General features: G+C 42.0%; 1 protein-coding gene across 1 annotated transcript in view; it reads left to right on the plus strand.

Annotated features, from left to right (window-relative positions):
- OXTR (oxytocin receptor) overlaps nt 1-13,671 on the plus strand; it is a 191,924-nt gene extending 178,253 nt beyond the window's left edge. The window contains exon 3 of the mRNA XM_069643476.1: nt 12,407-13,671. Coding sequence (XP_069499577.1) covers nt 12,407-12,663 — 257 coding nt within the window. The 3' untranslated portion in view covers nt 12,664-13,671. The remainder of the gene's footprint in view (nt 1-12,406) is intronic.
- The last annotated feature ends 3,647 nt before the right edge of the window (nt 13,672-17,318 follow it).

Consider the following 17,318-nt stretch of genomic DNA (forward strand, 5'->3'; position numbering starts at 1 on the left):
TTCTTTTTCATCATATAAAGCTCTTTGATGCTTTCTAAACGTGTGTCAAAACTTTAACAACAAATACACATGTGCAAAACTGCTACTCCAAACGGCAAAATACTGACACTAAGTGACCAAATCACTTTGTTGATACAATTTGTGTAGCCTAAACCTCTTTCCACAGTTGCAGCGTTGCACCTACATCCCAACTAAACAGATCCTCTGACCATTTCCATGCATTATATTATTCTAGCCCAGAAACATGTCCCTTACCCCAGTACATGCTATGTATGAGTTTATCATTGTTTATAGTCATGTTTTCAGGTATTCACAATACACAAATGCACATACCATTTTGAAAAATGCACATACCATTTTGAGTGAGGATTATTTGTATATGTGCTGCTCATCCATAGAATCGGAACAGAATCTACTATATGTTGCATGGGAAGACAAACACAGCCACACTTCATGGAGTCAGGGGTCTAGAAAGTTCAAAAGTATGATGTTAGTGGTGTTTGCTGTTGCTATAGTTATTAGAGTTGTGGGAATTGTTGTTACATTTTCTAAGCAAATTCGTAGAGAGAATGGTCTCAGCACAACTAACCAATATGCTCTGTCTAACAACCTCTGGGCTCCAAGTCAATCTGGCTTCTGTCCCGGCTTCAGCACTGAAAAAGCCACGTTGCAGGATAATGGATACTATTTACCTGGTATCAATGACATAAGGGCCTGCAGCTGGTGTTACTGGCTCCCTTAGAGACCTTTTGTACAATCGACCATGGGGTGCTCCAAACATCCTATACCATGGGTTGGGTGTGAGCAGCTTGATCCTTGAGTGAATAGCCTCCTTTCTGGCCAGAAGATATTACCTGATGGTGGTTGTGGCTGTTTGCTTGTCTACCCTTCTAATGCCTTTTGGGATTCCCCATTGGTCCATCCTGCCACTCTTGACTTTTAAACGTTGCATGGAATGACAGGGTGATGTAGTTGCGGGCTGTGGTTCCCATTGCATCTGTACGCAGATGACACTCATTTGAACCTTTGAGGGTCATCAAGCGTATGATGTACAACTTCTCAGTAGCTGAATTCTGGGAGCAAGGCTAAAATGGCATCTCATATTCCAAAGCTGAAAGCCTGACAGACTAAGTTCTTTATTTTTGTACACACAAATCAATGCCTTTCGGTTCCTTCCTGGTTACTATTCTCTGCAGAGTATAACTTTGATTCTTCTTTTGAGTCTCTGTTTTTTCCTGACTCTTCCCTGTCTTCTTTTCCCCAATGTCAATTCAATGAATAAGTCTGCTATTTTTCTATTTCCTCTTGGCGTTTGGTTTGGCTTTGGGTGATTTGGTAAAGGATTTGTAAGGAACCTGGGCAGAGATACTTACCTACTAAGTCTCATTGAACTACCAACTCCTCACTGCACTGTTACTGAACTGTCCATCCTAAATCCCCCAATGCCAAATGTGCTGTCCAGTCATTTGGTCGAAAATAAGAGATCGAATGACCATTTGGTCGAATACCAATTGGTCGAAAAAAAAAAGGTCGATTTATTTATTTATTTATATTTTTTTTTTTGTTTCGGTTGGTAAAAAAAAAATAATAAAGAAAAAGGGGGGTTGGTGGGGGAACCCCCCCATAAAAAAAAATTTAAAAAATAAAATAAAAAAAAATCGACCATTTTTTCGACCATTTGGCATTCGACCAAATGGCATTCGATCATTTGGTTTTCGACCAAATGACTGGTAACCGCCAAATGTCCTATCTTTCACTGCCAGCATGTCTCTCTTCATCTTCCTGCAGCCTCGACACCCCTTTAGGGCAACTGATGTTACACCCAGCTTTGTGATATGATATGATGTGGCATTTATAACGCTCCTGTACACAAGTGTTTCGAGCCGGGACAAGCCAAGGAGGGGAAACAAGGGAGGACAAAATAAAGATCTTACTAGGCCTTGTGTCATTCAGATTGTGCAAGTGCAGAGAAGAGGAAAGGGGAGAAGTGCCAGGGGGAGCGGAAGGGGGAAGTGCAGTTAACTCACATGTGCAGCCAGCGGGTGACTCATAAGTGCGGAGAGAAGGGACTGTAGGGTTGTAGATACAGACCCTTAAGTCCAGGGGAGCCCGGAGGCAGTGCAAGGGCAACTGGACATGCAGAAGCCTGGGTCAGAGTTCAGAGGGTTACCAGGTGGCCAGTGCGCTGAGCTGTCAGGTGCATCAGCAAGGGAGAGGAAGAGAGAATGCGGAAGCGAAAGGGAAGGTCTTGAGTTGCTTCCGGAACCGGAGGTGGATCTGCTCAAGTTTGAGAGAGGCAGGGAGGCTGTTCCAGAGGGAGGCCGCAGCCAAGGAGATAGATCTGCCCCCAACTCTGTGCTTGGAGAAGCATCTGACCCTCATGAGTTGGAGGTGGATGAGTGGAGAGCTCGAGAAGGAGGATGTTATTGAAGAGAAAGTTGAAGGTAGAGCGGTCCCAGGCCCCAGTGGATTCCTCAAAGTGGGGCACTTTGAGGAATCCACACTTAGCCTTATATCTTTTATGCTCCTAGTTTCATTGTGAAGAGCCCCTAACAGTTTGCAGCATTACTCTGAAACCGAAGCTCCTGGTGCGGCCTTAACACCTGTTGAGCCATAGCCTTTGCGGGGTATAGGAGAGGTTGAGATTGAAATTTGCCTGTGCCTATATACCCTGTTTGATAAGAGTTTGGGGCATATGGGAAATAAAAGGGTAAACATCTGCACGAAACGAGCAGATATTCTGGTTCTTGCCGCAACCGCCTGACAGGCGCCTTGCGCTCCCCCAAAGGGCAAATGTCCCAGCATGCCACTGAGCACTGCACCTTAAAATGTTAGAAGCATCTCTCACCCCCCAACCAACATAATAATAATAAGGAAGGTAAATTGGGGGCCTGCATTTCACAAAGGTCAAGAAGCCCTTTCCCTGAAACAAAGGATCTTGCCTCCCAAAATCCTTAGCATGTAGCGTATGGTAATGAGAGAAATTGGCCTCCTTTCCGTTATTTGCCAACTCGCAGATGATTGTTTTGATGAACATGGGGCACAAGCTAACTGTTTCAGTAAGAGAGAGATCTCAAACCAACATACTCTCACACAAATCCCCCACAGACAGCTCTAGCCATTAGCACATCCACAATAATCAAGCTAAGACTAAATTCTCCTCGTTAACTCTATCACACTCTCCCACATCTGCCTTTAACTACGCTGCAAAGCCAGTCAGATAGCACAGCAAGTTGAGCGCTCGTTCTGACATCCCTGCTTAGTCTGCTGATGCAGGTTTGAATCCCGGCAGGTCCAACTCAGCCTTTCATCCTTCCGGGGTCAGCCAATTGAGTACCATGCAGAGGGATAATAATAACAACTGTTATTGCAGTGCTCAGATACCAGTGATTTTTTAGCGCTATATAAAAACGAGTTATTATTATTATTATTATTATTATTATTATTATTATTATTATTATTATTATTATTATTATTATTATTAATCACTCTTGTTTGGTGCATCCTGGGCTTTTCCCTATGGGAGACATATTCCAAGTGTTTCTGGCAAGCCCCTAGAAAGCAAATTGCCACACAGGAATTAATACAGCACGATTTTTGTGTCTGCCTCTCCCATTGTAACACCAATGACCATCTCCCCTTTACTTCTTTTAGAAGCATGGGCAGTGAGGCTACCAAAAGTAGCAAAAGGTCGTGATGCATGACCACTTAAATTTCCTTAATTGACACAGAAAACTCAGTCTTGGCTGGGCTTCCACATTCCAGCCTCGCCCCTCTGATGGAAGTTGTTCATACTGTGACCAGGTCGCTTGTTGTGGCCTGAAGTATATTCAAGTGAATCAAGAACTGATGAAAGTGTTAGTGGAAAAAGACTGTAGAGCAATATGGTCGAGATTGAAGAAATGTGCAAATTGCAACCCAGGCTTGCTGTGTTGCAGAATCAGCATGAGTAGCCCACTTTACAACTCTGTTGGGGCAGCAGAGTGGGGATTGTGCTGCAAAGGATGATGAAAGCAGGAGTAGAGAGTGGGCGATAAAATTGATAAAGAGAACTTCCTATAAGTAAGCTGAATAATTCTAGGGCGTTTGGGCCTGTGGGATGTCCAACCGTCTCTTAAAAGGTAACATGGCACTATGGGCGACATACTGTATACCCTATTCACTCAGGTTGATAGAGGTCTTACTATCCCTGAATCCTGGAATCACACGATTACAGTTCCAATTGTTATAAAAGGTAGTAGGGACTAGCCATTGAGTTATAGGTCTATCTCGCTTATTGACACCCCCTCTAAGGTTTTAGCTGGCTTTGCACTTGCAGGTCTTATTTGGCAGGCAGAGTCGAGGAATAGGCTACACCTCTTGCAAACTGGCTTCAGGGAAGCTATTGGTAACTTGATGAGTGGGCTGATACTATCTACTTGCTTAACCTTGGCAGATAAGGGAACGGGTCAATCGGTGTTTGTGGCGAGTCTCGATCCTTCCTCCGCTTTTTATGAAGTGGAATGGGGTAAGCTTTGCCTGAAGTTGAGAAGATGGGGGAGTGATCCAGGGTTGCTCAATATGCTGCGCTTTTTCTATTTGAATAATGAGGTGAGGGCACAGTTAAATTCGGAAGGGAACCTCTCTACTACAGTGCAGGTTGGGAAGGGTCTTCACCAGGGCTGCGTTTTGGCACCAACCCTTTTCAACCTGTACTTATTGGATCTATGGATCCCGAGTGAGAATTAGGGAGTATATCCTCCCAAATTGAGCAATTTGAGGATTATCTGTACCCAACACCAGCAGGTTTGAAACACTCTTTTTCTGGAGTACCCATGTTCTTAAAAGAGAATAATTTTGTGATCAATGCTGAGAAATCCTGAGTCATGTCTGTTCATACTTAAAAGACTATTATAAAATACGCTTTGCAAATAAATAGTGATATGATTAGGGAGGTGGATGGATTTGTATATTTAGGAATGCTCGTTGGCCAACAAGAAAAAGTGGGAAAGTTTAAAAGAAAAAATGGGGGTTAAGGTGGTAGCGGGTATATCGTGGATGAAGTTCGTTAAGCATAAGATATGTGCATACTCGCTCTATCCTTTGACAGAGTTGTATAGGGCTAAGGTAACTTCGGTAGTATTGCACGGGATTGAGCGGATCTCCCTTGGAAATAGGAGATGGCTGGATACCATGGAGGGAAAAATTTGGAGGGCGTTTCTGGGCGTGCAATTATCTGTGCCAATAAGTATTGTAAGATTAGAATTTAGATTGCAATCTTGGTGTCGATATACAAAGGCAGGAGAATAGGTTTGCATAACAAAATTATGGTGTGTTTGGGGCCTTTTTTATGTGTCAAAATGGGTGATGTGATTAGAGATGAAGTTTGGTAAAATGTGTGACGAGTATATGCGAGAGGTGGGTATTGTCCCAATTCTTCGAATCAACTGCATACTTAGGGACAGAATTGAAGACGTCATGACCTATCCAGGCTGAATTGTATAAAGATGCGTCATTTTGGTATACAGCCTCCATCGAGATGAGATCATATTTGAAGTATCTCTCTTCCAAACATGTAACTAGTTGGTATATGACATTCCATCTGAATTATTTACAGACCCTGGAGGTCACTGGTCCAAGAATGGGTCTCACTAGAGAAAAGCAACTCTATGGACTATGTGAAATGAAATGTATAGAAACTATTTACCATTTAGTGCTCGTTGCCCAGCAGCCTTACAACAGAGAATATTGTTTGTGAGCAAATGTGTGCACTCACTCGCTACAAGCCTGTGGGGGAGGCTTATGAACGGGGCACAAGTTTCCTTGGTTACTGCCCTGATGTCATTCTTAAAAGAAATCCTCTTAAAGTTAGAATGTCTTGAAAATATAGATGAATTGGTGGGATTCTTGAGTTCTTTTTTAAGATACTAGGAATCGATTGTTAGTAGTTATACGGATAATATTTGAGATAAATGTTTGTTTTCTATGTAATCATTTGTTTGTAAATGTCCTGGTATTGATTGGTAATGAGTATGTGTATTGGTTTTTAATTGATATGATATGATTTGTTATTTGTAACGTGCTTAATACCCAGAGGTTTCTAAGCGTGGACCCGGGGATCGCGTTGCCACTGAGCTATCCTCCTGAGACAGGTTGATTTTTTGCGTGTAATATACATGAATTGATTTATTTCTGTAAGGTATTTTTTAACCATAAACACAACAAAAAAAAAATCAGAAATCTGCTGCGGGATTTGTCCAGCTTTTCTTTTGCAGTTTGATGCTTTCACTGCATATGTTATCATTGTGCAGTGCACTGGCGCATATGGGTACATGCGTTATGCAAAATGTGCAAGAGACAGGAGTTCTCCCTGCTCTCCAATCTCACAGAATGGGGCTTCAATGTGTGCTGAATACCTGCCAGTGCTAAAGCCGAGCAGTGTTAATGGGTTTGGGGGAATGTCTATTTTAATACGACCTGCTGAGAACAGCATGGAGGTGCCATGTATCGTTGACTTGTACTTGATGCCAGCTGCAGAATCATTGCTGGTAAAAGCAAGTTGGCATTTGATATTTTCCTTAGTAACTCCATAAGCAGGAAACCGTGCGGCATTAATAAACCACCAGGTAAAGACAGTTTTCCAGAAAAGACTGGCAGGCGCCAGAAATCTCCAGAAGGTCAAACACCGCCCAGACATTGTGCCCTTAAGGTGAACACTGTCGTGTTCTTTTGTTTAATAACTTCCCTTGGCTCCCATGGAAGCCAGAACCCAACGAATCGAAATGGAAACAAAAGTGTGAATCCGGCGTCCCTTTGTTCGGGGTAGACTATGGTGGTCAGACATTTTTTCGAGAAAAAAAATGTCGGATGACAATTTATTCGAAAAAATAATGTCGAAAAAAAAAGTCGAATTCCGTTTTTTTAAAAATTATATATTTATTTTGGGGACCGGGAGTAAAAAAAAATGGGTAAAACAAAAAAAAATTCAACAAAAAAGTGGGGTTGGGGGGAACCCCCCATTTCGAATAAAAAACATATTAAAAAAAAATTTGACTTTTTTTTCTACATTATTTTTTCAAAAAAATGACTTTCGACATTTTTGCATTCGAAAAAATGACTATAAACCGCAGACTATATGTGGAAGCTTGTCTCCAGAGCCCTGCTTCACTGACTTGTTTTGTCCTTGTTTTGAGTGATAGCTTCACCGCTGCATTAAGATTCCACGTGCATGCCTACATAGTAGGGTGCCTTCAATGTGTGCATTTAATTGGTTGCTAGTGAGATGACAGGTTTCCAAAAGTTCCGATATACAGAATAAAGCACTCAAACCTCCGAAAAAAACTGCTGAACAAGTTAAGTGCTGACTGTTGAGATCTGTATGTAGTCTGCAGGTTTAATGTGTACATCTCCTGGCAAGGCTTTTTCAGCATTTCAACTTTCAAAGGTGGATGAAAGGAGCACCAATGTTGGTTATGTAAACAATACGCTTTGGGAGGCAACCTGAACCAGCCTGGCAGTGATTCCACTGCCACTGCCATTTCCCTGCTGTCTACCTATGGCTGGCTTTTTCCGTGTTTTCTAACTTGTACAAATACTGTACATGCAGGCCACCAACTACTGTACATGCAGGCCACCAACTACTGTACATGCAGGCCACCAACTTGTTTCTGTCTATGTTCCTCTTTATTTAACAGAAATAAGGGAGAGCCGGCAGTCATGGGTTGGACTTGGTTACAGTTTCCATTAGCAACTGCCTGCCTCTCTATGTTTATACAAATTTAAGCGAATGAGGGTCTGAATGTGAAAATTTGGGCCCACATTCCATCAACGCCATTTTGTCTCCCTTCCCTGGCACACTCACGTCTCTTCTTACACTTCTTTCAGTTGAGAAGAGTCTGTGAGATATCAGACAGATGGCAGTGTTCTGTGGGATTGTCACGATATCTCTTTAAATCTGTGTTTGTGTTGAGCATCTGCTGTTCACGAGTTGTTGACAATTCTTCCTCATGTTACTTTCCCGGCGCATGTCCCTGCTTTGCATCTCTCATTGTGAGGGTATTGGAGGGTTTCCGTTTTGCCACAATGAACCCACGTTCAGGTGAGTGTTAATTCTGATGCTTCCATGCGCCACAGGCTGTCCCGGCCAAAATAGTCCTCACTCCTCATAGAAGTCCCTTGCTTTACTCTGGCATGTTGAGTCGAATTGGAGGGCCATTTAGACTGCAGTGCCTGGATAAATTGCCTGAATAAAAGATGCCCAAGGATTTCGCCTCATTCCCTACCCGTCAACCCCACCTCTTAAAAGGTTCTGCACATTTTACAGATTTTTAAAATGTTTTCTGCATGAGCACAGCGGTCAGTTCAGATGTGACAAATTATCACTTTTTTTAATTACCCACTGTATCTCGAGAATCATCAAGACAAGATGTATATAAGCGATTTTATTAACCCTTTCATGTGAAAGGGAAAGGTTAGGTTAGTCACACAATTCACATTTACCCAGTCCTCATTGTGGCTGTCACCCCCTGGACCATTTACTATCTCCTAGTCTCTCAGGAGGCTGTGGATCAATCCTTTTTAGGATTAGGTTGATGTGTCCTTTTCCCCACCACAAAGCAGTTCCTGGAAAAGTGGGCTCCACTTTAAAGCAGAACAAGGTTCACCAGCAGGTCTGGATTTCTCCCTTAGTGTCGGACAATGGGAAAAAAATATGCAGCACTGACTGTAGCAGGGGTGTTGCCAGGTTTGTGAAAGATCTGGGGCTACGCTAATGTCGGGGAATCGGGGCTAGCTAGCCTTTGCTTGCTTGTAGCCCCTGAGCTTCTATCCGGGACTACAACCAAAAGACCCACGGCTATATCTCCCTCAGGCCCCCATAGCAACACCTCTGCCAGAAGGGTCTTTCGAGGCAAGTGGCATTTCAGCCGCAGTGCTGGAGGGTGCACATAACATCTGTGGCATAGGCAAAGCTCTAGAAAATATGGTACTCAGTCTTGTCTGGTGTGTAGCCCCTTGAGTTTTTTAAGTGACTGAGTGCTCTAGCATGCATGAAGGCTCTCACCAGTAGTTCCTCTTTGGAAGCCATTCAGGTGGTGTCTTTGTGCTGGTTGGCCAGTCTCCACTGTTGATGCGGGGGCACTGAATTGAATTGCTTGCAGACATCCTTTTTCTTCCAGAGCCCATTCATTGTTCACTAATTTGTGTGTGGTGGTCTCCAGCTGGAACTCCCACACACACGCCTCTGCGTAGTGCCAGGGTGCTGTGCAGTTATAGGGGATCCTGCTCTCCCACTATGCCCTTCCCAGTTTTCTCCACAGCGGTAGGAGGAAGAAGCGGGATGTCAGGATTTCTGAGTGACTGATGTTCGGGGAGGTAGGCCTCTCATTAAGTGACAGATATCCAGCCTCTTTATTTATTTGCATTTTTTTTAAAGCGCTCACACTGCCCGTGGGCATCAAGGCGCTGGACTTGCTTGTTTTTTTTAGTTGCGTAATTGTATTTTTTTGTCTTAGTTGCGTATTTATAACGAGCTTAAATACCCAGAGGTTTCTAAGCGCGAACCCGGGGGATCGAACCTATGTTGCTTCGTGTCGTCTTACTTCCAAGGCGAACACGTTGCCGCTGAGCTATCCTCCCGGGACATTATGATCACATTCACACCCTAAGGCAGTCCGAATGTGTACATATGACCCATGGCTAAAGACACATTAATGTTATTGTGAACAATTAAATGAGCCCCAAACCCAGTATGCACCACGTACTTGGTAAATTAATCTTATAACCATTTTATCACAGACGTGTTTGTCAAAAATAAAGATCTGTGGTCATTTTTATGTTCTCAACGTTCTCTTTGATTTTATGCAAAAGAGCTATGAATTGGTACTATGAGCCCCATCCTCCTTTCTCATTGAAGGAGTACACTAGGAATGTACATACTGCCCATCTTGGATTAACACCCTCCTATCAGAAAATAATGTATGTTTATTCTATTTGTTGATAATTGGCTATCCTCAGAAAGACACGTGTAATGTTCTTATTATGACTTAAAAATATGTTGGAAGTGATCATTAGAAATGAAAATTGTTAAATTTTGAAAAGATCTAGTTTAGAAAGTTAAAAGGTTAAATATGTTTCTTTTGTCAATAATTCAAACCGTTTTTTCTCTCAAGATGTCCTTCCCTCTTGTAAAGGACCATGGTCAGATGAAAATCAAGGATGTGCTTCTTCCTTGAATACCAAAGCAATGCTCCATTTTTTAGTGATGTCTGCTGATTCGTTGGTAGTACTACTGAACCTGCACATATGTCATCGTATGCACAAAGACCAATACATTGCAAAAAATAGGAAATCACCAACATAGTTTTAGATGGTGCAGCCCGTTCCTCTGGCCCCTTTGAAGGTCTGCCAGAAACCCATCAATTCTCAATGAGGCTATCCCTGTTGCCCCCAACTCCCGCCATATGAGCAATCCACCCTCAGTTTGATGGCACATTTCTATCAGGATACTCAGAATGACAATATTATAATATAGGTCTCCAAATTCCTCTGTTGCTGCGGCTCTCATTCTACTTTTAAAAAATACAGCACCTCCTTCAAGATATATGTGTATTTTTGAATTCATGCTGCTTTAAGCAATGGCTGCGTGGCTCCGCAAACGTACATTTAACAACGCGACTTTCACCCACAGACAGAGAGGGAGAGAGAAAGGAGAGCAGGAGAGTGAGAAAGCGAAAGAGAGATAGAAAAGGAGAGGTAGCGCTAGATCAGTGTGCAAAACCTTGAGTGCAACCAATATACTACATTGTCTTTAAGGCTTTGATTTATTTGCAATCTCTGCAGCTTTCTGATTAACTCTACATGTTGGCAGTTTGGTGCAGAATTATAAGTTAAGAACCAGAGCCATGATAATGTAAAACGACACACCTACAACCACTGCACGAAAGTGACCTGCCTGGCCTGGCACCATCACTTAGGACTGTTCCACCAGTGCCTCACCCAGACCATGCAACCAAAGAGATGTCTGGTGTATCAAATGCCTCCCCAAATCTTTGCTACTTCTACTCAGCAAAATCCATGCCTTGTCCACAAGCTGCCTTCTGCTTCGTATGGCTCCCACCACTCCGCCTTGCAGGTGGCACACAATGGCATGTCTCCCATCGGCTCACTTTAAAAGATGGAAACTGAGTGACCCATGCCTCAATTCTCTGATGATGGTAATTGTGTTGTTCACCCACTCCAAATTACTCAATATGTCACACCATACTCCATAATACAGACCAACTTTAAATCTTACTATCTGACTGGTTGCAATTCACTCATTATCTTTCCCTGTCTTTATTCCTACCACTACTCAAGATGCACCTCAGTTTATTAAGCCTTCCGAAATACCTAATGCCTGCCTCAAGCAACAACGTACCGCCTCTCTCACAGCTCCAGAGACTGAATAGGATCCCCAACCATGTGTCCCACTTTAAGCCATGAGGATTACCTTTCACACAAACATTTCAAAAAGTTTGTCTGAGGGTCGTCCTGAGCCTATCAGCCAACATTCGGGTGTGTTTGGTACAGGAAACCTTATCCATGGCTAGTATTAACAGATGGAGCAATTGTTGAATTTGCATACGAAAATTGGAGCAATTTCCAGCAGCAATTGTTACATTAAGAAAACACATTTATTTTAAGAAGTTGAATGTATTCACAACACGATTGCATATGAATATGAGGACCATTGCTAGTGTTGACCTATTTTCCACCTTTTTATTTAGATGGGACATCAATAGCTTATCAAAATCCACAGAGGTCAGAGGACAAAATGAGCCATGACAACAGGAATAACTGATCATACTATAAAAAACATGTTTTAATTATTTATGTGTTCTAGTTCATTGAACTTTTCACATCAAAATATCAACATTCAAGGAAAAACAAGGTATACTTTCATAATATTAAAATAAACTTCTTCTATATATAATCTAAAAAACATTAATTAATTCTTAAATCTATGTAATGTCCTATGTTCTTAATGTTGTTAAAATACTTTTTTCCTTAATCATTTTTAATATAATCATTTAATTTATTATACACTTAATAACAATGACTCCACAGTCTAATTCCATTTACCCCAATTCGTTTATCACCACAGCACAGTTCCGTTCTACCTAAATCACAAATTAGTTTATTTCGCCACAACTAGTTCATTATTGAAACTTTCCTCTTAACAGTGAAACAGATTCTAGAAATTTCTGAGTACAGTGCAAACAGTGAGTCAGAAGAAGCACGTTTGGATTGGATGTGCATGTGGAAATCAGTGGGTGACACTGGGAACTCAGGAGTTGAGTACAGCATAGAATTGTTAAATGTCCCTCTATACTGTGGCTTGAGGTTTGTTTGAGATTTCATTGTTGCTTGTTTTATTTGTGTCTTGCAGCATCCCTGTTCATCATTGCAATGCTTCTGGGGAGCCTCAACAGCTGCTGTAACCCCTGGATCTACATGCTCTTCACCGGACATCTCTTTCATGACCTCTTGCAGCGAGTCCTCTGCTGCTCCACTCACTTCCTGAAGTCAAGACAGCAAGGGGCTGATCTCAGCAACACCAGCAGGAAAAGCAACTCGTCCACCTTTGTCCTAAGCCGCAAGAGCTCAAGCCAGAAGAGCATAACCCAGCCATCGACAGCTACCTAATGCATGATTGCATTCTCGTCCAATCAGACATTATCGACTAGTGGACTGAGGCATATTGTCATGAACTGTGACATTTTTTGGGCCAAAACTATGACTTACTCACAATCAGTGCGATGCCTTTACAGTTTCATAGGCTAGAAAATTCTTATATTGTCACATAAAGAGACAACTAGATTATCTCATAAAAAATAAACCAAAGCCATGCATCCATGGACCAAGGTACACCAACTTAACAGGATTCCTATGGAAGAAGACAACACATCATTCTCATGGACCAAGGCACACTAGAGTTATCATGGAGAAGGACACATCAGTCTCTTCTTTCAAAAACAAAGCCTGTTTGTTTTAATGGAGCTCACAGAAGGACACAGGTTCTGATCAATGTGGGTGCTCCCTGAAGTTCAGGACTGGCCAATTTGTGCTTTATTTGCAACGAGGCTGCCTCCAAGTCGCATGATCTAATACATGAACCCAAGGACGCAGAACACAATGTGCAACGGCGAGCCAGCCAAGTCTTCCTGGGTAGAAGCGCTTACATGCAGTCATAGATAACAAGAGAGTTGAGTGCATATGGACCTGGATACCACTGCATCCGCTTGGGCTATGACACTGCTTTTTCATGATTCTTTGTTAAACTGATATTTCTTTAAATGTCTTATGATTCAGAAAAAAGTGTTATATTTGTGTGTAAATGTTTGTATATATATATATATCTGCATAGTTGTACATTCTAAATTATATGTTTATACAGAGAAATTTGAGAGAACTTATTTACTGAATGATATACAGTTTAAGGAATATAGTGGTGTCACGCAATCTGCAGTTCAATTTCATAAGAGAGAAAGGAGAATGACAAATAGAAGAATACATATTTAAGGGAATAGAGATCTAAACTGCAATCACTCCGCTTGTCTGGCTCATCCATGCAAGATATCTATTTTTTCTGTGCAGAAAGTTTCAGATATTTGCTCAAAAAAGATAATAAAACTTTGTCTGACAGCAATACAATCATTCTGCTGTGCTCCTTCTTAGAGAGCCATCATGCGATAGCTACTTTTTTACCTATTGATTCAGAAGAGTGAGTGGTCAGAGTGCCCTTTAGATCCATGCCTGGACGTTTTCTTTGAAGAAGAATCACCTCTTTCAGTGACTGCAGGTTCCTGATAGGCATTGTAATCTCCTCATATACCGCAACTTGTTTACCTAACGAGCTAAGATGGACGACCTTCTTAACTCTTCATCCCCCTATTGGCCATTGTATGCATGAGCAAATACCTGACATCACAGCAGGGATCAACAATGATATAAAAATGACTGAATAGGGTACATCTGTGCCTGGGGGACTCTGAGTTAAGATGTTCATCACTTCCTAAATGCGTTGAATTTCATAGGAATTGTTGCAATAAATCGGATCATCTGCTCTCTACCTTAGCAAATGTGTATTCACTAGTCTCTTGTTATGATATATCTTCTTCAGAACCCACTGGCCATGACCTTCGGTCACAGTGGCTATGGCTCTTAAAAATTATTAAAGAAGACGAGACCCTCTGGACATGGTTGAAGGCCTGCAATGGCCAACATTTTCCTACCGATTAAGTAACCAGATCACATTGGCCATGGCCTCCGGTCATGGGCAGTAGCCACCTCCTTCGGCTGTGTCCGCTTTGTAACAATAAGACAACAAGACTGTGACTTGTGGCTTACACCAATGGCCCACATCAGGACCCAATGGCCCACATCATGGCCCAGTGGCCATGGGCAGTAGCCACAGCCTTCAGCCATAGCCATTGACATTCTCGCACTGGTTTTTTTATGAAAGACTGAGGCCCACTGCCCATTGTCTTAGGCCATGACCAGTGGCCCTGGCCTATGGCCACGAACCACAACTCCCAGCCTATTTAGCCATGGCCAGTAACACACCGTTAAGCTGTATCCACTGACCACATTGAAACAATAAGTCAAATAGACTGCAGCCTGTGGCCTACGTCTACAGCCCATATAAGAGCCTTAGCCGCTCTGTTTACAGCACCAATTATTATAAAAGACCAATGCCCACATCCCCCTGCCAATTAAGCAACCGGATCCCACTGGACAAGGCCATTAGGCTCGTCCTTCGGCTGGGTCCACTGTCCACATTGCAGCATTAAGGCAAAAGACTGTGGTCCATACTCAATTGCGTGACACATTTCCATTGATTTCCCCCTGTTATATGAAAACATTCTGCCACAAATAGGTTCCCAACCCACCCCTAACTGGCCAACTACACATGTGGCCCTCATTGGCCAACCACCTAAAGTGTGGCGACCCCTTTCCCTCCTCCAAATGTAATTCTTTATCGGCTTCCCTTAGAATTGCTGCAGGAATCGCTAACATCGAGAAAAATAAAATGGAGGATTTTAATTTCTGAATAGTCTCACTGCTGTAATGCACTATGGCAGATGTATAAAGGTTTTTTGGGAAACATGTAATTATTTAAAAACTACTAAAATGAGGAAAAGGTAACCAGTTTAGAAATGACAATGACGTTCTGAGATATGAAGCTTTTTTAAAGTTTTCATCCAAAGATCACTAGGAATAGGGTTGGCAGTCTCAAATATTAGACAGAAATGTCCAGAATGTAGTAGCATCTTTGTATTTTTAATGACAGCAACATTACTTGCCATTTCTTCATTATCTTATGTCTTTTTATGTGAAATGTACCAGTTTTGGAAAAGTTGTCTTAATTTGTACTGCTCCCAGGGTAAATCATTAGGGGCAGGGAGATACCTAACATGCTGTCTGAGCATACATTTCCCCTCAATACTTGCAAATCAAATGCGGTCAATGACGCTTGGGGAAAGAGAGCACATTAGATTTCCTAAGCAAGTGCAGACTTTCACCTCAGAGTTAATTGAGTAGGAACACCTTCAAGGTTTTAGCCATGTCTGTGTCAGGACTGAGTGGGGGCGAGCTGACATAATCTGTCATTTCCCACACACATTTGGAAGTCGATAGGAAAGCTGGTTGATGCGTAGATGCCATTTTATTCATAACATTAAAAGAAAGTATTCATTATGCCAAAAAGCTTACCATATTATTTTCAATAGCCAACAGGGCATGTCTCATGACACATGTATTATGAGTGAGGCCTTGCAAACACCCATTGGACATCTAAGAAAGACACCTTTCTTGATTCTCATATTCCGGATCAGTCTCCACTATACCTGGGATTGGAGGTGAAGCTCCTATGGTGCTGCTATTATCCGTTTGCATCACCCAATATAAATGAAAGGATAGCTCTTCATTATCTATAGCATTGGAAGTTATTATGTGGTAAGTCAGTAAGGATCAGCAAAGCAAGATTGTAATTATGTCACACGCAAATATTGAGATGCTTATTAGTGACCTGAACTCTATCCTACAATTTTAGAAGCAAGGGAAGAGCCAGTTTATCCTTTCATATATGAACCTTCTAGTCTGTGCCCTTGTCTCAAAACGTGGTGTTTGTTTTGGTTGGTTTGTGTGCAGCACATCTTCACTAGTGTTTACCCTCAAGACACTGGCCCTAGATCACCTTGGCATTAAATTATTGACGTCATATAACTCCATTAATTAAATTGCCATGTATTTAACAACGCTTTTATGAGCTTCCCACTTAACTCTGGTTTGAACATACACTTAATGAATGACCTTATGTTACCCTTTCATCCAGATATGTTGCATTGTATCCAAGGCTGAGTAGCAATTTTATTTTAAACACTGAATAATTTTACCATTGTATTCCCATATCTTTTAGAAATATCTTAATATATATTCTATTGAGATTATGTGATCTGATCCTGTAAAGGCACCATAGTGAAGACCCATCCCAAGGTTATCAAGCCTAATGCATGATCCAGTCTCTCAGATGCAAAGGATCAAACTCATCAGGAATTCTAACTGCTTCTGAAAGAAGTATGACATGTTGTTATCAGGGGAGCAGCATTCACTGGCATAGCAGTGAAACTTTGGAACTCACTCACAAAGGAACTACAAACAACAGAAACATGTAGGAAACTCTTCAAAACAAGGCTCTTTATGTTACCAAGCTAAAGAGGGGACACCAGCAAAAGAAAAACCGCCAACGCAACACAATAAGAAACTGCGAATCTGGATCACCCAAAGAAGCAGAACACTTGACCCCAAACCATTAGAATGAGATTAACCCAATGGATCAACACACACGCACAGCAAAAAGAAAAAAACAGAAGACCTTGAATAACCCTATGAAAAACTCGCTAACACTTTGCATATACACCACACAACATTGAAGAAACAAGACTCATACCATTGCCACAAAAACACTGCATACTGAAAGCACTCCACCGACTCTCCACAACACCCAAGATGCACATAAAACACCCACAAACAACACCCACTATACACCACCCAATGTCAACATAGCAACGCCCACTACACACCGCACAATGTCAACATTGCAAAACATACCAGCACAGAGTGACCAGTTTTTCAAAACTGAAGCCACAAACGACAGATCAAAGCTCTCTTGTGCTTTTCCATCTCAATCCCACTAACTAACGCATCCTAACTCTCTTCCTTTTCAGATCCGCCAGAGTGCCTGGATACCATGAAAATGGCAGCTGCGGGTGGAATAGATCACAATAACATAGCATATC

Source organism: Ambystoma mexicanum, chromosome 2p (genome assembly GCF_040938575.1).
Source record: "Ambystoma mexicanum isolate Mex_15411 chromosome 2p, UKY_AmexF1_1, whole genome shotgun sequence".
Taxonomy (NCBI): domain Eukaryota; kingdom Metazoa; phylum Chordata; class Amphibia; order Caudata; family Ambystomatidae; genus Ambystoma; species Ambystoma mexicanum.